The 22,165-nt window shown below is 50.3% G+C and overlaps 1 protein-coding gene and 1 non-coding gene across 3 annotated transcripts; both read right to left on the reverse strand.

The window, feature by feature from the left end:
• Window positions 1-89: 89 nt before the first annotated feature.
• TRNAN-GUU (transfer RNA asparagine (anticodon GUU)) lies at window positions 90-163 on the reverse strand. The gene has a single exon. It is a non-coding gene; the product is annotated as a tRNA-Asn (tRNA).
• A 3,022-nt stretch (window positions 164-3,185) lies between these two features.
• Window positions 3,186-21,881, reverse strand: PWWP3A (PWWP domain containing 3A, DNA repair factor). Of its 2 annotated transcripts, none has more exons than XM_053911375.1 (14): window positions 21,814-21,881; window positions 20,564-20,688; window positions 19,906-19,985; window positions 18,744-18,814; window positions 16,462-17,241; window positions 14,881-14,982; window positions 12,807-12,877; window positions 11,109-11,185; window positions 10,369-10,429; window positions 8,306-8,381; window positions 7,832-7,882; window positions 6,861-7,297; window positions 5,873-5,961; window positions 3,186-3,692 (listed from the first exon to the last, which is right to left on the reverse strand). In XM_053911375.1, exons 2-14 carry the CDS (start codon window positions 20,618-20,620, stop codon window positions 3,638-3,640), a joined length of 2,007 nt encoding a protein of 668 aa, XP_053767350.1. In that variant the 5' UTR covers window positions 20,621-20,688; window positions 21,814-21,881; the 3' UTR covers window positions 3,186-3,637. The 2 variants fall into 2 exon arrangements, with proteins under 2 accessions (XP_053767350.1, XP_053767349.1); XM_053911374.2 differs by having other exon boundaries at window positions 21,673-21,867.
• Between the last annotated feature and the right edge of the window lie 284 nt (window positions 21,882-22,165).

Genomic DNA, 22,165 nt, shown 5'->3' on the forward strand with positions numbered 1-22,165 from the left:
GATATAGGAAGGGGTTTGTCTCCAAAAAAGCAGGAGCCCGCCCACTCTTTTCTTACCCGAGGAGCAAAAATAAGCAAAAATAAAAGCTGCGTCCCTGGGTGGGCTCGAACCACCAACCTTTCGGTTAACAGCCGAACGCGCTAACCGATTGCGCCACAGAGACGGGGTTGTAGTTGCTGTGCAAACGCTGCCCTATGATGTGTGCGCGATCGGTAAGCGTAAAACAAAATAATTACTTGCATAAAACTGGGTAGAAGGGGGACGATAGTGACACCTGCCACCCAGCCGAAAAGGCTCAGTTGGAAAAGTGCTGCACTGAAAGTTTAAGGGTCCTCAATTCGATCCCGGGGTTCGGCCAGAGTTTCAGCGCCCCGGGAGCATCATTACCCCTTCCTCGCGGCTTGTGCAGTTTCTCCCTTCACCAGAAGGTGTCCTCATTCCGCAGATAACGAGCAGGGCTGCCACTCATTCTAACGTGGGACCGACGGAGCAAGGCACTCAAACCCCCTGTCCCACCTCCAAGACTAAGATTTCAGCCTAAACGTCCCATTTCCGCAACCCAATTTTTTTTTTTAGTGGTAGCATTATCAGACCTAGTTGTAAACACAAACACTACTGAACACCAAAACTGACAAAATAGCTTGCAAAGAACACTCTTCACTTGTATGTAGTTTAATTTTTTTTTAAATCCTTGCCCAAGTATACGTTTATTGATATGATAGAAAGACATCGATGTGAGAAACATCGATCGACTTGGCACTAATTCGACTGGGACTGTATCTGCAACCTAGGTACGTGACCTGATGGGGAATGGAAACTTTGGCCGCGCGGTTTGCAGGACGACACCCTACCCACTGAGTCAAATCAGTCTGGGCAAAGCTTTTTGGGTTTTGTTTTAAATTTAAGATAAATAACAGACTTGCAGAGGTGCCAACGCTGTGCCATGAGAATACTCGCTCCAGGAAGTGGTTCTGTAGAAACGCGCTACTTCCCTGAGGGTGGGTTTGACTGCTCCACCTATGGAGGCTGGTGCTGGGAGTCAACTGACCATAGGAGAAAGCCGGGTGTGGCCACAGGGTCGCAGGGTCGCAGGGCCTGGATGAGGTTCAGGGGAGGCCTAAGCTGGGGAAGGCAGGGGTGGAGGACAGTGCCCCAGGAGGTCCTGGGTGGGGGACAAGAGAACAGCAGAGAGAAGCCAGCAAGTGCTAGCAGCTTTGAGCAACTAGCTAGACAAAGCTCCCAGGAAGGAGTGGAGGCAGGTGGGAATCACTTCCTCCATAGTAAAGGTGACAGGGAAAGGCAGAAAGATCCCCATCAGTTGATGGGGGTGCTCCCAGCAAGTGTCTGGGGCCAGGGATGCTACCCATGTCAGCCTCACAGAGCTGGCTGTAAGGGACACAGGCTCAGCTGCCAGAATACCTGAGGGAAGCCATCACCATTGAGAATGGGGGTTGTAGGAGGGTGTAGATGGGTGGAGTACTCCAGCTGTGCCCCGCCTTTTGTTGGGTGAAGTCCATCCTCTCCATGCTTCAGAAGCAGCTGAATGGCAATGGCTTTGCCAGGGGCAGTGGCCACCTCTAGGCTTTCTAGAACATTCCTCACTTGGCAGGTAATCTGGCTACCACCTGAACTACTACCACCACCCAGAGAGAAAAAGAGACCCCCACCAATCCCAATAGCCACCACTACCAAATACAAACACCCTTAGAATCCACAAAAACACAGCAAGCACTGAAAACAGCTGCTGGGATGTGGGACCAGGTTGTAGGTTAGAAGTCTCCCCAGATGTGGCTGTGGTTGGACCCCACAAGCTCCAAGCCCACCTGAGGGAGACTGCATGCCTGCATGGGGGGCCTAGGAAAGCAGTCAGATCTCCAAAATGGCATTTACTTCCCACCTGAATGGTTTAGGTCCGCAAGCACAGACTTGAAGCATAGTCAAGATTTGAGGGAAAAAACCCCAGGAATTTAAAAATACTTCACAGTAACAGAATAGCCTCATGTAGGCCACAGGGTTTCCACTTGAGTACATTTGTCACCCAGGAGAGCAGCCAGCATATTCAGACAGGACACTGTTCTCAGCTGAGAACAGGGAGGATCGCTGTCAGTAGAAGGCGCTGTTGGACTTTTCTGGAAAGGAGCTAGGCCCATTCTTTTGGCAGTGTGGGTGGGGCCATCCTGTGTGGGTATGGAGGACTCTGTCCAGGAAGACTGATCCACACAGAGCCAGGTTACTAGGCATTAGGAGCCTTCCCCATCAGATGCAGACCCCCACCCACCCATGGTTTTGGCTTTGGGTCACTGGTTCTTCTCCTCACTCCGGCCAACCTGGGTGACAGGAGCAGGGCCCTCAGAGCTGCATGTAAGGATCTCTTGCTCTTAGATTTGAGCAACATCATCTGAGACATAGATCACCAGCAGGGTTCTGGGACCCCAAGGTTGCACGCCATTTCCCCAGCACGTCCCACTAACCAACCAGAGGTGGTTTCTACAACTCCTTCAGACCTCTTGCGGAACCAAGGCACCCACCCTTGCGCATCCCATGAGAATCTCCTTGACTGTCCTCTGCAGTAGTTCCTGTCAGGCGAGGGGGACATCAGGAGAGAGGGCATTGACCTCAGCCCAGGGGTGACAGTGAATCCAGGTCACAGACAATGGTACAGGGCCTTGAAGTTAATGTCACCTATGTTTACTGCCACACCAGCTTAGAATAACTAACTCACTGGTGTGTGGCTCGGATTGGTACCCATGATCGAGGCCTGGCCAAGTGAAAACGAGGCGTGGGTCTGTACACAGCTAGGGTCCCAAGCCAGGGACCCTTGGGGCCCTGAGACCTGACTCCTGCTTCGGGCAGGCCCGATTCTGTGGCTTCCAGACAAAGAGCCGGGCCCAAAGACCTGTGCATGACGACCTTGGCTGTCTGTGTCGGAGCAGCGAACACACAGGATCATCACTGCTACCCACGCAGACTACTGAGACTGCAGGGCTGGCTGGGTGGTAACAATGCCCAGAACTTGGACAGATGCTGTCCTGCATGGACACCCACAGCAGATGGGCGGCCTAGGCATTCGTCTGGAGCAGAGACCCCCCACATGAGACCGAGGGGAAAGAGGCCATGGAAAGATTTATGTCCATATCTTGTCATGCACAACCAACACCACAAATGCTAAAGCATGAGAAGGCAGCTGTCTTTGGTTCCATCTTTTATAAACACTAGTTCTCCTCAAAAAGTGTACAAGGAAGCATACCAAACTCAGGAACAACATTAAGAGGAAACCACACAAAGAAGGGGGGGGAATGGAAAAATATACAATGTCTCTGGAGCTATACATTCATATCAAACTTTTTTTTAAACTCCTGTTTAATATCGGATACAATGCTTTTTAACATAAAAAGACAAATGTGTACCTTATATTAAACTATTCCATACAGTCACGAGTAATGATATAAAGCAAAATAAGTCATTTTTGTCCTTCTAAAAGCCTTTCAAGAACTGTACCTTCCCCAACAAGCCGGGAAAATAGAGCCCACAGATATATCTGAGACACACATCTCCCCAGCCCCGTCTTCAGAGTGCGCGTTCAACAGGACAGGGGCCTCCAGCGACCCTCACGACCACCTGGCGGCGCTGTCCCACATCAGCATCGCTGGCTCCTTTCTTCTAGGAGCTGGTTGTCAAACATCTCTTTTTCCCTTCAGAAGACAAAAAATGACATCTTCATTTTAGTAATCAATCATATTTTAAGGAGCATGAAACAGAGGAGGTGGTATATGATAGGGGCAGAGTTTCAGGTTGAGAAGATGGAAAGTTCTGGAAATGATGGCAGTGATGGCTGCGTAACAGTGTGAATGTGTTCAATGTCACTGAACTGTGCTCTTAAAAATGGTTAAGGTGGTGGAGTTGTGTTATGTAGATTTTACCACAACTAAGTAAAAATACTTTTTAGAAGTCTGAAATATCACATTATCCTTATTAAGTAACTCCCTGTTAAGAAACGTGTGTTAGCAATCACTCGGCTGGCCACTGCATTCAGGATAAGGGGAGACAAGGAACACTGATTCTGAGGGGGCCTGGCAGAACATGGGAACATCGGCAAGGTAAGTACGCATGCGTCAAGTCAAGACGAGGAACACAGGCAGCCTGAAAAAGAGCATGTCAGAAACAGCACACACACACTGCTCACAGTTCACACACCTCCGCCATGCAGAGTGTAATAAAGCCGGGTGTGTGCACGACCTCTTAATTTACAAGACGAGAGGAACACAAAGGTGGACGGATCCCATGACAGACAGATGGGCCATGAGGATGAAAACGGGCCAAAGGATAGAAAGGACAATCACTAATCATGTTCCTTAGACCGTGTCCCTGAGGGAATAAAATGGGGCCTGTGTTTTCACCCAAATTCAGTGATGTCAGCCAGTGAACCCCATTTTCAAGGGCATTTCACATGTTCCTGGCAGACAGAAGTAGCAAAGAACTCCTAACATTCTTAATGTTGGCAAGCCAGTAGAAGGGAGGGTGTGGAGCCCTAGCTGGTGTGGCTCAGTGGGTTGAGTGCCAGCCTGCAAACCAAAAGGTCGCTGGTTCGATTCCTAGCCAGGGCACATGCCTGGGTTACAGGGCAGGTCCCTGGTGGGGCATGTGAGAGGCAGCCAACTGATGTTTCTCTTGCACATCAATGTTTCCCTCTTTCTCTCTCCCTTCTGCTCTCTCTAAAAATAAATAAATAAAATCTTTTGAAAAAAGAAAACAGAAGGAAGGGCATGGGGATGCAGTCACAGGAGCAAAGGCTGAGCTCGGAGGCGCTGCTGCTCTGCCCTCCACTGCCAAGACCACTATCTTTTTTTTTTTTTTTAATCCTCATCCGAGGATATTTTATATTATTGATTTTAGAGAGAGGAAGAGAGAGAAACGTTGATGTGAGAGAGAAACATCAGTCGGCTGCCTTTTATGGGATCTGACTGGGGATCAAACATGGAACCCAGGTATGTGCCCTGACCCGGAATAGCACCCACAACCTTCTGGTGTATAGAACCCTCCAACCGAGCCACCAGGCCAGGGTCCAAGACAACTGCACACAGAGCCAAGTGACCCTTCTGTGGGCAGCGGCACAGAAAGCCTGTCATCCACTGCAGCTGATAGGTAGCCCTCCTAATCCCCTGCATATGCTGGGGCCCTTCCTGGGAAGGAAGCTGAGCGTCTTCAACGCTGAATGTCCCATGAGTGCCTAGGCGACCCTGGACAGAGCCCCTGGCCTGTGACTCTAGTTGAGTCTTCAGCCTGTCACTGGCACACGGTCAAGTCTGTTCCCAGCAAGGCCTGGCAGCACGCCCAGATGGGATTAGGGGCTCTGGGGCCAGAACTCCAAGGTCAGCTAACCATACCAATGTGAGAGAAACATCTTGATCAGAGCCTTCTCTAACTGGCGAAGACCCATCAGGCCAAGTGCTGCCTGTTCTCAAATAGCCATGGCTCTGCAGCAACAGGGGAGAGAGTCGGATATACAAACATCAGCCCCCAGCAACAGGAGATTAGGTAGAGAGGCCTGAGCACACGTCCAGTGGTCACCCTGGCTGCCCCTACAGGCCTCCTATGTGGGCCCTGGGCTTGTGTCCATTTCAGGGGCCAGGGCCCGTGGCCCAAACTGGCCAGAGGACAGAACTTTCACTACCGGCTTTACTGGGTTTCTCTGGCAATTCATCAGCCAAGAGTTAATGTATATTTTCAAGTTTATGTGACTCAAGTGGGCACCTGGACCAACATGTCAAGAAGAGGGGCCTCATTTCAGATGCTAGCGTGTGTGCACACACAAGCCTTGGAAGATAAGCTGCGAAGATGGAAGATGGTTGGGGCAGGGCCCCGAGCAGCCTACCGGTAGCTCAGCAAAGGTCCTTTGATGTACTTCTCCTCGGCTGTCTTGTAATCTACCGCGTCCACAGCAGAGATTGCACAGATGATGGCCTGCAGGAGGGGGACAGGTCAACACTGGGCCAGACCAGTTGTGGTGCTAAACTCTGAAATCCACATGGGGCCAGTTTGACCCCATGCTGGCCTCCAGACACATCCCCGTTAATGGCTCAAAAGATATGGATGAAACCCGGGACAGCTCTGCTTGTCATAAAGTTTATGAATTAAATCAGTAACATTACCTTTTGGACTCAATGAGAGTTCCTGTCACTAAAAACATGTAATGAAAAGCAGCACCCAAACAAGTGCATTTTTGAAAATTTTTGAGTTTACTGTTGAAACAAACATAAGCGCTGGGTCTCTGCGGGGCCGTCCTGGGCACTGTGGGGTATGGAGCAGCATCGCTGGCCCCACACCCTCGATGCCAAGAGATGAACACGTAAGGGCTCACGACTTCCTTTTGTTTTTGCATATATTTGACTTTCTTTCCACAAAGTTCAACATACTTGCATTTGACAATGTCTTGTGCACACTGTGTCTACATGCCAGGCAGCACCCTCTCTGAACTTAACGGTAACTGAGGAGCCGTATCTGTTCCTTGCCCAGCCCAGCCCCAACACTGAGGAAAGTTAAAAAAACTCGCCTTTCCTGAGTAAATCCTGGAACATTTACTACCCGTGCATGTAGATGACGCCCGCATCTCATTCTCCCAGGGCTGACAACGAAATCAGAACATCCAGCTCTGTGCCACCGCCCACAGAGTAGCTAGGCGAGTGCTGGGCTCCATTACGCAAAGGACTCCAGGCAGGGTTTGGGACAGTGATACCCCAGCACCAAACCGCCCCACGCCCCATGCAGCCCATGCTTGGGCAAAGTTGGGCCGGGGTTCTGGCTGAGGCCACATCGCAGACCCCCACCACCCTCACACACAGAGCGCCCTGCTGGCCACTCACTTCAGGCAGAAGAACGTCCAGGATGAAGCGAATTCTGTCGCCATTGATCTGTGTCAGCATCCTGCTACCCGTCTCCTGGTAGACCCCCTGCAAGTACTTCACCACCAGGTCCAGCTGTTCCTCATCCTCCAGGTACGTCTCCACACACGTCATGTATTGCCCCGAGTTCAGAAACGTGTTCAGCCACCTGGATGGCTTTGTGTTCCTCAAGATGGCCTGCAGATGGCTCTCAGCACCCCTAGCCTTCACGATATACTCAACCAGCTTCTGGTTGGCACGGTCCCGGGCAGCCCGTGACCGGTCGGGCAGGACTTTTCTGCAGGGCTGCCTTCTGCCCCAGGGGCTCCCGGCCATAGGCATCTCGGGGTCCTCCTGGCAGAGCTGAGGGAACTGGGTCCCTAAGACGTCTTGCTGGATGGACTTGCGCACAGGATAGCCTGCAGAGAAGGTACACATACATGGGACCACCACCCAGCCAGGTGGGGTTCCATTCACTGCATTCTGCGGGGGTGGGGAAGGCCCCAGGCCCTAGGGATACTGGAACAGCCACATTCCTAAAGAGCTTTTCATTTATCAGGAGCCCTCTTCTCTCTCCCAACTCTGCCCTTCAGCCAAGTTTAACCTGAAAGAGCAGAGCCCCTTCAACCCCCCTAAAGAAGCATTAACTCATCTATCTCCCTCTTTAAGGACAGAAGGAATGGGACAGTGTATGGCTGTCAGTAACTGACAACACAAAGCAATAAGGAAAGTGCTGTTCGTGTATTTTAACACTTGGGTGTCAGCACAGACAGGGCAGTTTTGGATGTGGACCTGCCATCCAGGCCCCTACAGCAGGGAGCGGAGACCCGGGGGTGCTCCGTGGACACTGGGCAAGGCTGCACAGTCCTACTACCCAGGAGCAGGCTCAGGACACCTCTTGCTTTTAGACTAAAAAATGGGCCATGCTTTTCAAGAGGAACTGGTGGACTTACTTATATCAGCTGCATAATATTCCAGAAAAGAGCCAGAGAAGGAACCGCAACCTGCAGAGGAGAAAGGATGGGAGAAGGCATGTCACACAGGAAGTACACTCTGGAATCTCCTAGGTGTAGGGTCATGTTTCAGGTCCAAGCAGACCCCATCCAGCAAGAGGGCTGGAGCAGCACAGAGCCTGGGGCCCCCCAAAAGGCCAGGCATTTCTGCTAACAAGCCTGATTCAGATTCCCAACAGCCTAACTTGGGGTGGACTGAAACCTGTTCTGGTTCAAAGGCCTTTTGTCTATGCCCAACATCCCCACCTCTGCCTGGGCACCTGCTCACCCACCTGTGCTGGGGACACGACTGTCAGGAGCCTGGCCAGACTACCATGGGGAATGGGCTGTGCTCAGCCCTCCCTAGAGTCTGCAAAGGAGGGTCTGCTGTCCCTGCCCACTCCCTCTGTCTGATGCCATGGAGGTCCCACATACCAAGCCGGACCCTGTAGTCAGTGATCAGGGAGACGCACCAGCCAATGGCCTGGTCAAAGTCCTCCTTGGCCTTGTTCTGTAACGAGAGAGCCAGCAAGTGTCAATGGGAGTCTGCTGGGCTCCTCACCACTCACTGCCTGCTATCTCAGTGCCCTTGTCCTCAGTGCCTGGTACCTGGTAGGCGCTCCTGGGCCAGGTTCCCAAGGCCTGCAGGGAAAGCCTGCCAAGGCCCAGGTCTGGGGCTGGGCTGCTCACAAAATGGGCCTTTGTGAGCCTGGCTCTGGGCCAGAGACTTGAAGGCTCTAAGAAGAGGAAGGTAGATAAACATTCAAAATTGCAGTTACCATGACCACCATAGGGAGACATTAAAATCATGTGAAATAAATCCTTCTGAGAGATGTCTGTGTGCCCAGAACTTGAAGCACGGCAGCATAAGGATGGAGGGAGGGACACTCAGCCACTAACAAATCAAGGATAATACAACCGGTGAGGCTTTCTGAGCTGGGACAAGCTTCCAAGAAATGTCCACAGGCTCAAGAGAACCTGAGACCCACATCCTGAGTTACCACTGTTTTGGCCCAGCCTCCCCGCCTGTGGTCGCTGAATGAGGCAGGCAAGGGATGCCAGCAGAGCAAACAGCTCTGGGGGTGGGGAGATAAGGGCTCACTGTCTGGCACCTGGGATGGTAGGCAGTGTGGCTCCTCAGGAAAGGAGATACACAAGGCCCTACAGATGCCACAAAACAGTGACAGTCACGCAAGGGTCAGTGGAGGTTGTGAGAATCCATCAACAACCCAGAATAGGCAACACATCCACCCCTGGGAGGTGCTGCTCACTGCTACTCAGAGGAACCGGCCCCTTGTGCTCCCCTACACACCCATCTCAGGTAAACCTGGGTAATGGGAAGCCAGCCATGGATGTCCTCCAGGCATCTGGACCACAAGAGGCCCATGTGCCATCTTGTAACATCTCAGAGCAAGACTCCCGCTCCCTTCTGCACCCTCTGTGGGAAAGCTACAGGACCCTAAGAATGCACACAGCACTTAGAGGAGTCATGCAACTCCTGGCCTGGAAGGCTGGGTGAGCAGCTCCCTATATAAGCAGATTGGCATTCAGGGAGTCATGGAATCAGACCCCTTCCAGAACCAGGCTCCACTGACAGGCACTGATAGGGACCAGGTGCCTGGTGTTGGTTGTGGGTTAGATGTTGCAGTGAACAAACTTGAACAGACAAGACAGGTGGAGCGAGGCTCGTGTTGTGGATATGGGCAAATTGGAAATAAAAGGGCCGGGGTCTGGTATGGGTACCAATCTTCTAAACACTCACCCACCCCTGCAGTCCAAGGCCTGCTATCCTCAGGGGAAAAGGGCGGGCATGGGCAACGAGCTTCCCAGGTCCCAGCACTGAGAATATGGCTCAGACACAGACTGCTTCCCAACCTGGAAACCCAGGAAACCCTGGCAACTGCTGTGGGAACCCCTATAGCAGGGTTTAGGCAGGAATCTCCCCACCAGCCCAGTTTTGGTATTTTTGAAAGCTGAAACAAAAGGCAGTATTTTGAGGCTCAACAGTCAGCATTTTGAATGGAGCAGCCCCTCATAGTTCATGGACTCATGTATATAACAAAGCTGATCATAGAATGGGGGCAAGCAGCCACTGGAAGCACAGGAGGTACCCTAGGGAGTGTCCTGGCCCCAACTCAAGCAGTACTCAGGCGCCACGTGAGGTGGGGTCCCTACTCTAAGGTGCCTTGGTGCCTCATCCCAACTGGGGGGAGAGGACTTAGAAGGAGCCAGTCTTGCACCCAGGCTCTGCCACCTAACCCGCCCCAGCCCTGGACAAATGGTTCCTCGTACCACAGCCTCAGTTTCCACCCCTGAACAACAGGGCAGACAGGTAGCAAGCTCCTGCGTGATTGAGAGTCCCATGCAGGGACCCACAAGGGTAGTGGCAAGAGCCGGCAGGGCAGGCACCTAGTACCCCACGATAAAGACCCCACAAAAGACATTGTCACCAATCACAAGGGAACTATTTAGTGAAGCACAGATAACAAGCCACCTACCAGAAGTGCCTGTTTCTCTTTACAGTCGAAGTGCTTCAGCCTCCTAAGAGGCACAGTGATGCTGCAGGAAGCAGAGGAAAGGTTACATGAATGGAAGACACTACATGACCTAAAAGACACTCTCTTCCTCTGACAAAGTTGGTAGGAGCCACGCTGGGGCTTCTGCCAGACCAGAGCACCCAAGACAACTGCTGTAACCAGCTGCTTGAGGTAGCCCCTTGAAGCCAGGCCTTGGAGTGATGGGTACCCTTGAATGGTACTTACAGGGACATAGCTGGGGCTGCTGTGCAGGACAGGCAGATACCAGGGCCCAACCTCCACATTGCTGGTGACCAAGGGAGGGGTGGCAGCACACAAATGATAGAGGGTCAGAGAGGACCAGCTCCACAGTCACCTAAGTGATGAGGGACGTGGTGCCTTTAGAGCCCACTGGGAATAGAGTGACACATTGTGTGCGTTCTTACCCAGTGACAAAGGGCAAGTGCAGAAAGACGGGCAACGACCCACATGGCAAAACTCAGACTGCGTCAGGTTTGCTGCTTATGACCTGCATGAAGGGAGCTGCCTTTGCTAATTCGTGGAAAATGGGGGTCGGATGCTCATCTTGTTTGACGGCCTTTCAAAGCCAACAAATCAAGGTGGGAAAACTGAGCTGCGGAACCTGGCAACCCCACCCCAGATGCCTGCTTCCTGATCCTACTCCAGGAAACATCCGTAAAGAGCCGGGACAGTGGGCTCACCCTCGTCCTTTTGGGTCCATGTGTCCTTCAATGAAAAGCACACTTGCTTTCTTGTCTCTCCGCCTGATGCTCTTGACCTGTGGGTGAAGCCAAGAAAACAAAGCATCAAAGCAGGAGGAACCGTGGGTTTTAAATATTTTTCTGACACCATCTCGTTGAGCAAGAGGTGACCAAGTGGTATGTGTGACAGGGAATGCCACTGACTGGGGGACAGAAGTGAAGCCCGCATGGTAACACTCCCAGGGACTGCCCAAATTTTGTTGCATGCATGGCTCTGAGAGGCTTCACAACTGAGCAGAATCAGACATGGTTTTCTTAGATGTTTAAATGACAACCACACCTGCTTCTGCCGGCCATCTCCACATAACTGTCATGACCGACTACCCCACGGAAGAGCAGGGCTCGTTCGGGATCAGCCCAGGGCATGAGACGGAGGCAGGGTCGGGCCCAAACCCGCAATCTCAGACTGTGAGGCCAAGGAGCCCCTTTCTGTAGTGCCTCACAGGCTGCACACAGGGTTTACTGGCAAGTGTGGCCACGGACACTCACGCCCCAGAAACGTCACCCCAAGAATTTGTCATGTTGCTGACCTGTTAACCAGAGGGGCCTCCAGGGAACTGGTGAAAACAAGGAAAGGGCTGGAAAAAGGGTGCCTACTGCAGGCAGGATGCGACACCTGCTGGAAAGTGGGTGCTGGAGGGAGGAGGGAGGGCCCAATAAACGGCCACCACAACTGTGCCAGGGGCTGTGTGAGACGCCGGGCTCACCAGATGTGTGTTCAAGGTACAAATTCTACCCATAAACACTTCTGGTCTGGGTCTGCCCTCCCCGTAGCCATGCCGCCCTATACCAGAAGGCCCTGTGACTGCAGGTCACTCATCCAGACAACACAGCTGCTCCTGGCTTCGATAATACCTTCCCAATTTAAAAGCCATCGTCTCTCACTATAAATGATAAGAATCGTGCAGATCCTGTCTTAGCTGGAGGAGGATAAAAGGGGAAATGAAGGGGTGAGAGTAGCCAAGACAGTGCCTTTGCCTAAACAATACACTTACCGTTTACAATGCCTGGCGTGGACAGAAAGCAAAGCCACAAACTTGGCTACATTTAAGCTCATTCACCACAATGGGGCACTGGGAAGTATCTCAAATGCTTGTTTTGATACAGACAACACTTCCTACCCCCAAATCTGAAAGATTAAAAAGCTCCCACAAGAAGCTCTGGATGGTGTGACTCAGCTGGTTGGAGCGTCAACCCATAACCAAAAGGTTGCAGGTTCCATCCACATTCTGGGTGCATACAGGAGGCAGCCAATCAATGCTTCTCTCTCATATCGGTATCTCTCTCTTTCCCTCTCTAAAAAAATGTTCTCGGGTGAGTATTAAAAAAAAAAAAAGCAAACCAAAATCACCCACAGGGAAAAACTCTGAAATGTACAACATTTAAAATAAGCAAACTGTGGACATTTTTTTCAGGCAGGTTTTTCCAAGCCTGGTTGGTAAAAATTGGACCTGTAAATCTTACCCTCATTGGTGACACAACTACTAAATTCCCTTTATTTAGGTACAGGTGTCTCCAGAAATCTTGCTTGTCAGCCCATCACTTTTCGTAGTAATAATTAAATGGTAAAAACATTTGCCCAGGTCCAAATGTCTAGGGGACTCAGTAACTGCACTTAGGAAATAGAGTTGTTCTTACCACCGCGGGCCAGAAGGGGTATTTTTGGTATTTAAGCCAGACCAACATTCCTACTTCAAATGAACGTGGTTCTAGAATTAAAAAGGAAAACAAAAGGAAAAGAAGAGTCAGATCCATGTCAAGCAGCAAATCCATCAGCTTGAGAAAACACAGTTACTGCGACAGTGTTTAAACGTGTTGTTAACACAATTCACATAAAGCACTGGAAAGGTATTTAACTCCCACCCCAGAATCTCAGGGCTGATTATGAGCACGCTCAATGGCTGGCACCACACTGGTTTCCTAATGGTGACAATATGCCACAGTCACAAAGGTGGCGAAATAGGGGAAGCTGGTAGCAGGGACTCTGTATCGTGTTAGCAATGTCTGTAAGTCTCAAATTATTCCAAAATAAACATTAAAAAAAAAAGTGTTGGTAGAAAACCAAAATGAAGCCAATGGTACATAATGAAAACCCGATGTGAAAACTCAGTTTCTGAGAAGCTCATCTGTGAGAAACTGAGGGCTTTTAAGGGGAAAGAGAATTATTTAAATAATCATCAGAGACTTACAAAATTATTTCTGAACAAAATTAAACTGAATTCCACCAAAACCTCCCCAATGAGTAAGTAATTTAAATGTTTAAAAACTGGGCAACAAAACCTTGGAGAAAAGAGGCTGGTATTTGACCCAGAGCCAGGATCCCCCATCCGACACTGCGGTGAGAAGGGGAAGTCGTGCGGGCCGACGACCTAGCGGTTCAAACGCTGCATAGTAAGAAGCAGGAGTGAGGGAGGACAGAAGCAGACTGGGAAGCCGCCCTCCACAGGTCTATGAGGGGCTGTTACCCCCATGAGAAGCCTCCCTTTCTCGGAGGACAATGGGTCAGGGTGCAGACGGCCAATTCAGAGACCGAGGGTAAACAGCCAGACAGACAATCAGGATTACGGGCAAAACCCAAAACAAATGGAAGCAGAAACCAGGAGAAAAAGCAAACATTCAGGTTTTGGCGGCCTAGGCAACCTGACCCGCATCTTGTGGCAGATGGGGCAGAAATGCCCCTTTGGAAAAAAGCAGTGGCCTAGGAAGCCCTGCTCAAGGAGCTTATGCTGGAGTTATTTCCCAGAAGCATGTGTCACAGACACTGTCCCCCATAGTTGTGGGACAATCTCTGCACCCTGTACTGAGTGGAGGCGGCTCAGTATGTGACTGCCCATCCTTCCTAGTAAACAGTAACTAGTTCTAGTTTCCACAGAAGATAATCAGAATACCATGTGGAAATGGAAAATGTCTAAATCACCATTAAGTTAAAAAAAAAAAAAAGGAAATGCCAACCCGCCAGTCCAATGACAGTGAGAAAAGAGCACTCAGTGGTTGGGAGAAGAGGCTATGACGAGGGGACTTGAGGGGACTTGGGCAGCACGGGAGACTGGTGACACCCTGGGGCTGTACCCGCATCATGGCTTCCTGATCTTGTAGGCTGTTGCCATTGGGAAGCTGGGGGACAGGTCTCCATCTGTCCCTGTGCTATTTCTGCAACATCCTGTGAATCTGTAATTCTTTCAAAATTAAAAGGTTAAAAGAAAAAACACAGGCTAGATTCTGTTAACACAAGAGGTTAATGGGCGAGTCTAACAAGGGAACTGGTCCTCAATCGCTTTTTTCATGACCGAACTGACTGTGGGTCCCTAGCAGATGTGTTCAAGGTGGTCTGCTCAGAGCAGGCAGCATGTGTGGAGGGCGCAAACTACTGCCTCTGAAAGACACACAGGTGCCATCTCCAAAAGCCTGCGAGGGGAGCTCTCACCTGTTCACTCAGTAGTACTATTCCAACAAGGGGACAGCAGGATAAGGGAAGGAAGCCATATGCTAACAAAGAGTCCCTCCTTCCTTTGTGTGGTTAAGCTTAAGGCAAGGAACGGGAAGTGTGGCACTTCCCAAGGTCTTGGCTCAGCAGGAGAAAAATGAAAGAGTAAGAGACCTTCCAGCAAAGGTTTCCCAGTGGTTCAAGAATGCACACTTCCTCCCAAAGGCGGAGACACCTGAGGGCGTGCCTCCCCCCACTCCCAACCCCCGGGTCATTCTCTTGCCTCACCATGATATAAAAGGATTCTTGGGAGTTCCTCATCCTCTTCTTCCTCCTCCAGGATGGAATTAATGGGCTCTAACTCCATGGACTCTTCAGAAGACTGCCGGTCTGCCAACAATGTCAGATTAGACTCCCATGGTCACTGGCTCTTCCCAAGAAAAACACTTCGTGACCGTGACCATCAGTGAGAACAGATCCCATGTTACACAGACTTCCACACTGCCTGATTCAAGTGGGGTGCACTTCCGTTAGAGGGCATTTAAAAGACAAATAAATGAGACAGGGTGACAGAGAGGGGGGGCGCCTTTCACACTGAAGCTGGAAGGCACAAGAGCAATGGGAAGTCACAGTAGGGTGACTGGATTCTGGCAGGATCCCTTTTGTGGGGCTTATTTGTTTCCAGTGTGAAGCTCTCAGTGGATGTCAGAGATGGGGGTACAACTGGGGGACAAGGCAGGGCTGTACTCTGAACACGGGGAGGTGAGAACCCGTGTTCTGGGAGGAGATGATGCAGCCTGTGAATATGCCAAGGTGCGGGCCTCATGAAGGAAGTTTAGACTTAGGGCAGAACTCTGGGCAGTAGGTGGGTAGCAAGTAAACTTGAGACACCCTGGGAAGCAGAAATGAAAATATCCTAATTAGCATTTCAAAAGTAAGTGGGTTGCTACAATGTGAAAATGGAAAAAAAATCACAGCGCCCAACTGCAATGGCACAGAATGTGTCTATACAGGAATTCCTGAGAAGTCAGGAGTTCATCAGTTTGAGATTCCTGTGTTCTCACTTCTGCAACAGTTTAAGAAGGAATTAGACCCGGCTAGCAAAGGTTGGTTAGGTTGTACCAATACACCAAGGTTCACGCCCGATATACATTGCAGGTTCAACCCCCAGTCAGGACAGGTACAAAGAACAGTAAGTAAGTGAAACTACAACGCGATATTTCTTTCTCTCAAATCAATAAAAAATTAAAAAATTAAGAAATAAATATTAGCCCTAGCTGGTGTGGCTCAGTGGATTTTTTTGAGCGCTGGCCTGCGAACCAAAAGGTTACCACTTTCCTTCTCAGCCAGGGCTCATGCCTGGGGTGAGGGCCAGGTCCCTAGTTGGGGGCATGCGAGAGACAACTGATCGATGTATCTCTCGCACGTCAATGTTTCTCTCCCTTTCTCCCTTCCCCTTTGTCTAATAGTAAATAAGTAAAATTTTTAAAGTTTTACTAAAGAAATAAAAAGTTAAAAAGTAAAGCAGTTAATCCTGAGGACAGAGGGAGCATTTTCACAACCACCATGCTTCCCACAACAGGGCTCCACAGGACAGTAGGCAAGCTGCCCGGGGCCCCGCTCTGTCCCCTTCCTCCCCTTCCCAACGAAAATAATGACATGAATATAGTGACACAAATATAGTGAGAAGTAGGAGTCATTACAGCCCAGGGGGAGAGGCAGACAAAAAGGAATTGGGAAATCTGTCTGATCTATTCTGGTACTGATCTCATTAAGATCTGGTTTAAAAAAACACTCGGGGGCCTAGCTCCTAATCTGGCTGAGGGAGGACCAGAACCCCACCCTGTCCCAATGGTGGGACAAACCTACCTTCCTCCAGGACAGGAAGACGTGTGTCCTCCGAAGGAGTGAGGGGGGCGGACCTACTGGCACTGCGCAGAATCATGCATCCCCTTGGCCCGGACCTCTGGCTGCCACCAGGGCACAGCTGCTTAGGGGGTGGGTCTTGAGAATCCGGGCAGGCTGGGTGCATACTTGGGCTGCCTGATGGCAAACCTGGATGGCGCCCTTTGGCACACAGACCCTGCTCCCCAACTGCAGAAGGTAAGCTCTGGGCTGCTGGGCTGCCTGCCTCTTCCTCAGTCTTTCTTTCCCCATCTCCCACTGGAAGGGAAGGGCCATTCCGACATCCACTGGGCTCCTGTGCCCAATTTCTTCCCTTTTTACTCAGCGTCGTCCCATTTTCGAGGTGTATTCTTGATCTACTCCGGTCCTGAGAACCACCTCCGGCGGAGACCACCAGGGCAAGTGGGCTTTCACTTTCCCCAATCCTTTTTGTGTGGTCCACTTGGCACTTGAGGTCACTTTCACTAGTGCACGAACGTGACAGCCTCTGGTGCACTCGTTCCCTTCTCTCAGGCCCAGAACTGTTCAACACCCCCTTACGGAGAAGAAACGAAGGGTTGGGATCACAGAGTGAGGATGCCAGTCCCACGTGCTTCTCTCCGGCAGTCACAGCAGTTCCTTCTTCCCTAGAAGAGCTTTCTTGATGCGAACAGGTTCTCTCATTCAAAACATCCAGAGCCACTCGAAGCGACCGTCTGTAGGTCAACTCCTCCACAGGTTTTGCCGAAACCTTGCTCTGTGAGGCTGAAGGACGACAAATAAACAAAGCCTGGTGACACCCAGACGCCCTGGCACTGCCATCACAGCATCGCTTTACAGGCTGGGTCTCATTCTGTAGCTAGTTTTCCACCTCGAGGGAGGACTAACACTTCTCCTCTCAGTCTTCCCCAAAGGGAGACAGGGCTACAAAACCATAGCTGGCTGTGGGATCTGTGTTCAGGGCTGCAGGGCTCTGTTTTTTAAAAAAACAGACTGAGTGACTCTAACCTGAGTGGGTTACAAAAATTAATTCCTCCAGATTACTAAACAATCCTGCCAGCAAAATGTATTCAGATGTTTCACAAATCCTCTTGCAGCCTGACAACTCCCAATTCAATCAGTGTCAATGAGAACCCACTCCAAAGAAATAAAGAACTGGAAGGCATTGTATTCTGGGATGGAGGGTAGGGTGGGAAAGACCGTACGGAGAGGCCTCCTTGTGAGCTGGTCAATTTTCCGTATTTCTTTGCAAGGGCAGGAAAGAGCACCTGAGGCGTTAAGTTCAGCCTGGCCTCTCTGCTGCAACAGCATCGTTTATTCATTTCGACACGCACACACCTGGCGCTATTCATGGGAACCAGGTGACAGATGCAATCTTGTAGCTCAAAGGGCATAATCTCCATCAACACAGGACCTCTTATGTTTCATATAAAGGTACCCACAAATAACTGGCCCCCAACACGACCTGAGCAAACAGACGGCGACAACCAAGAGGTGATGGCTGACACACCAAGGGTGTGCAGGGGTGGACGCTGCTTTGAACAATAAAAAAATGCTTTTACAAAGACATAGGAATACAGACCCTATTTTACAAACATCACAGGAAGGAATTCTGAATGACCCCTGCACAAGACAAACAGTCCCTTGCAAGTGGGACAAGTGCTCCCACACTCTGAGGAGAAAGAAAACTCAGGCCTGCCTGTGGTTGGTTTTTCCTGGAGAATGGGGGTGCCTCAGCAATCCTGGGTGGGACTAGGTCCAGGCAAAGTCTCCCACCTATGCAATATGCAAAGAAGGCAGGGGTCACTGAATTCCAGCACTGCTAATGCCAGGCCAGACCAGTCACACAGTGCCTTCCCCACCGGGCTCAGCTTCAGAATTTAAATATACAGCCTCTGAAGCCTTGGGCATAGACCAGAGAGCAACAGCATCATTTCACAGGATGAGGGGGAAAAGAAAAAATAAAATAAAATTCTTTCCACCTCTCCTCAAGGAACCAAACCCATTCAGTGTTCTGTGTTCCCTGGAGGCCATGGATGTGACCAGCAGATCCTGACACCCTACCGTTCTGGGAGTCAAACACAGATTGGCCCTAGTGGCAAATTCTAGAAAGGTTTAAGGTTCCTTTCCTTAAGCTCAGGGAATTCACGTTCCCTTGTGTGACAGGACTAACTGGCGAGTTAGATCATTCTGACCTGGAGAGTTGTGTCCTTACATGTATGTCCCCAAACTCCCCCTTCCTTTCTTAAGGTCTCACGGACCCTTACCCAATAAGGCAGCAATGTCTTCGATGTGGGACTTCCTCAAGATCTTGGCTTCAGTGCTTTTCACTCTCACTCTGCAAGGACAGAAACAACCGTCATACGCTACTGGATACCTGACAGGCCATGGAGACATTTTCAAACACATTTTTCTTCAAATGACAAAAGAACTGGCTTGTTTCCTTCCTTCTCAACTTTCCACTTAAACTAAATTAAAGCCAACTAGGAATCATGTGCCTGAGGTTAGAGGCCACAAGGACCCTGGTGAATGATTTTTTTTTTTCTCCCTTTTAAGACGGAAAAGATTGGCTGGATTTAAGAGTAAAAAGTGAATTCAAATTGTGACTTTTATAAGGCAAATCCTACTTTCTACTGCACATAACTCTTTTGTTATATTTTCAGAGTAAAGATAATGCCACTAAAAGCTGTTTACAGCCCAGCAGGTGAGTTTTAGTTTAAAAGGATGTGCTTTCCTTTCAAATTCAAGTATTCAATTATCTCCCCAGCAGCAGGGAGAGTGAGCTGGGGACTGACCGAGCTTAGAGGGAGGCTCTGAAAGGGGTGTGGACCTGCCAGGGGAGCCCTCTCACTTGTTGTTTACAATAGGGAGCTATTCCATCAGACACACAATACCAGTCTTACACAATCTAAGCATTTTAATCTTCATTCCAGATGACTTTATGTCCTTCTATCCCAGATAATCAAGAAAACAATAATGTACTGCCAGACTCACAGCTCTGCCTTCTGAATGCCAAGTTAAGTTTATTAGAGGGACAGGCTCAAACATCGGATATTTCAAAACTGATGGGCTTATTACACAAATTTGTAAAGAAAAAAAACACACACAAATCCATGGGAAGGAAAAATCCTATTTGAACACCAATGATGAGAGTTTACCCTGTTGTAATTTATATTGACTATATTTTTGTACTGGTCTCTCTGGAGATCACACACAATGCTTTGTGTAGATCTTCAATTTTCCAAACTGGTATAAAATAGAATCAGTTGTTTTCCTCCTACGGTCATTATGAGGATTAACCAGATACAATAACTAAAGAGTTCATTTAATAAGCCCTTAGACATGGACTTCCCTTTTTTGGGGGGAGGGAGAGGTACCAGAAATCTCATAAGGAAGAATATAGTATAAAAAAACCCATTAACACTTAACTTTTTGTCTACGGAAAGTATTTGAACATTTAGAAAAAATTCCTTTTTTCTCTTAGTTAATATCTCAGTTCTGGCCAAAACCTGTTTAAAAAAAAAAAAAAAAAAAATCCTTGTTATTATGACACAACAAACAGTTGACACAGAGTAAGCAGCACTGACAACAGATACAAATATAGCATATTAATTCTTTAAATATCCAAGTGCAAACTCCAGAGATACTGTCTCATCTTCCTTATTTTATAGGTGGGGAAACTGAGGCACAAGAGGTCAATGGCAGACCTGACAAGGATGGATTTCTGCCTTGCAGTTTGATTTTCTTCCTACCGCTTGGCTGGAAAGTCTCCCCAGATCCTCACATTATTTACTATCACAGGGCTCCCTGCCAGAAATTTCCTTGAATTACAGCCGTACATGCCTTTTAGAGCTGACTGTTAATTTTTTTTTTTCTTAGCGTGAAAAAAAGACACTTCCAGCAGTTTAACCTTGTAAGCACTCCACCAAAACCCCATTAAATGGGGAATGAGGTTTGGTGCCAACAGAAACAGCAGCCAACTGTGCAGGCTCAATTATTCCACTGAAGCTCCCATGTCTCTCTTGATAAAGAGTTTGTCACCTGAAAAGTCATTTCTACTCCTGAAATTAGACAATAACGCTGTCACCTTTGCAGGCCATAATCGCTCTTTCCATCTGCAGAGGACATACTTGGCGTCCATCATGACTTGGACTCATGTGGCAAGTGGTAAGGATTTGGCACACAGTGCCTGAAGGTCTGGTGCGACGGACCCTGCAACAAAATGTGCAGGGTGGTTTCCAACGCGGTTCACTGGCGACTTTAAGGCAGATGCAACCCTTAATGCCAAAGGTTATGGGAGTTTATCCCCAAGTTGTAACCCTGCATGGAGATGCTTGATACCAAAAAGAGATGACGGGCCCTGGTACCCAGGGAAACACCTGTTTTTTTAATAACTAAAACACAGCCAAATTCCCTTCCAAAACCCTATATCTAGATTATTTTTTAAAGGCTCCTGAATAAATCATCTCTATGCTGAAGGCCGCCTTGGACCTCAGCACGGGAAGCATTTTTAACAAAATGCACAACTGTCCCCCATTTAGGGAGCTAACAGTTGACCGTAGAGCAAAAAAATAAAATCGGAGGGGAAGGCCTGTTCTTTTGGCCGCCATGTCCCTGAAGGACGGGACAGCTGCAGGGGCTCCTTACATCAGTGGGAAAGCTGGCTGGACTGTCAGCATAAACGCAAAGGAGCTGGGGGTCGTTTGTAAAAAGGAGGAATTCACCACAGCAGCGAAGGTAGGTCAGTCATCAGAGGCGGAGGGGGAGGTTAAGGCAGCAGAGAAGGAATTCAATCAGCAGAAGAGATTCAGGCAGGAAAGGCGGGGATTCGAACAGCAGAGGAAGGGTTCACACAGAGAGGAGGGCGACAGAAGGGGGTGCGCACAGCAAAGGGGAGCTCACGCAGCAGGGTCGGGGGGTTCAGTCAGTAGAGGAGGGGGTTCGGACAGCACAGAGGGGCTCACGCAGCGGAGTGGCGGGTTCAGGCAGCAGGGGTGTTCGGGCTGCAGAGGGGGACATCATGCAGCAGAGGAGATTAGTGAACAGAGGTGGAGCTCACGCAGCAGGAGCAAGGGGGTCCCGCGGTAGCACGGGTCAACGCCCCGAGGGGCCTCTATCGTGGTTCGCCACTCCCCACCCCCCCAGGCCCAGCCGCCTCAATCTCCAGCCGACCGAAGTACAGCCCGCCGGGCTCACCGGGTGCCCGGCCTCCCCAACGCGGCGTCTCCGAGGCCAGCGTGGAGAGCGAGGAGGCCGCGGTGGCTCAACGGCGTTGGCACCCGCGCTGACCAAGCCGCTGCTGCCGCCGCCGCCGCCGCCACCCACGCCCGCGCTCACCACCTCCTCCTCCTCCGCCGCCGCCGCCGTTCCCTGCGGGCCCGAGGCGGAGCCAGCCTCACGGCGCCTCTGAGTTTTTCCCCCCCCCCAGCTAACCAATGGGGCGCGTGCGACCGCGCCGTAGTCCCACCCCTTCCGCCAGGCCGCGAGCGAGGCTGGCTGACGGACAGGTCGGCGCAGGGCGGGCGGGCGCAGACTGACTGACGTAAGAGAAGTGGGCGGGCGTGAGACTGATTGACGGGCGCGGAGTGGGTGCAGACTGACTAGTGAGCGCAGGGTGGACCGGCGCCGGCTGAGTAAAGGGCGCGGGTGGGCGTTAACAAACTGGCGGAGGCCGGGCTGCGAGACAAGC

Source organism: Desmodus rotundus, chromosome 9 (genome assembly GCF_022682495.2).
Source record: "Desmodus rotundus isolate HL8 chromosome 9, HLdesRot8A.1, whole genome shotgun sequence".
Lineage (NCBI taxonomy): Eukaryota > Metazoa > Chordata > Mammalia > Chiroptera > Phyllostomidae > Desmodus > Desmodus rotundus.

Excerpts from the sequence above, each read along its gene's own strand:
- PWWP3A (XM_053911375.1), bottom strand. The coding sequence starts at position 20,620 with ATGATGGACGCCAAGTATGTCCTCTGCAGATGGAAAGAGCGATTATGG. Across the intron at positions 18,815-19,905 it reads ATACTTTCCGTAGACAAAAA|AGTGAGAGTGAAAAGCACTG; the intron begins GTTAAGTGTTAA and ends CTGTCCTTGCAG. Across the intron at positions 5,962-6,860 it reads TGGACGTTCTTCTGCCTGAA|GCCATCATCTGTGCAATCTC; the intron begins GTGAGTGGCCAG and ends CCCCTCCTGCAG.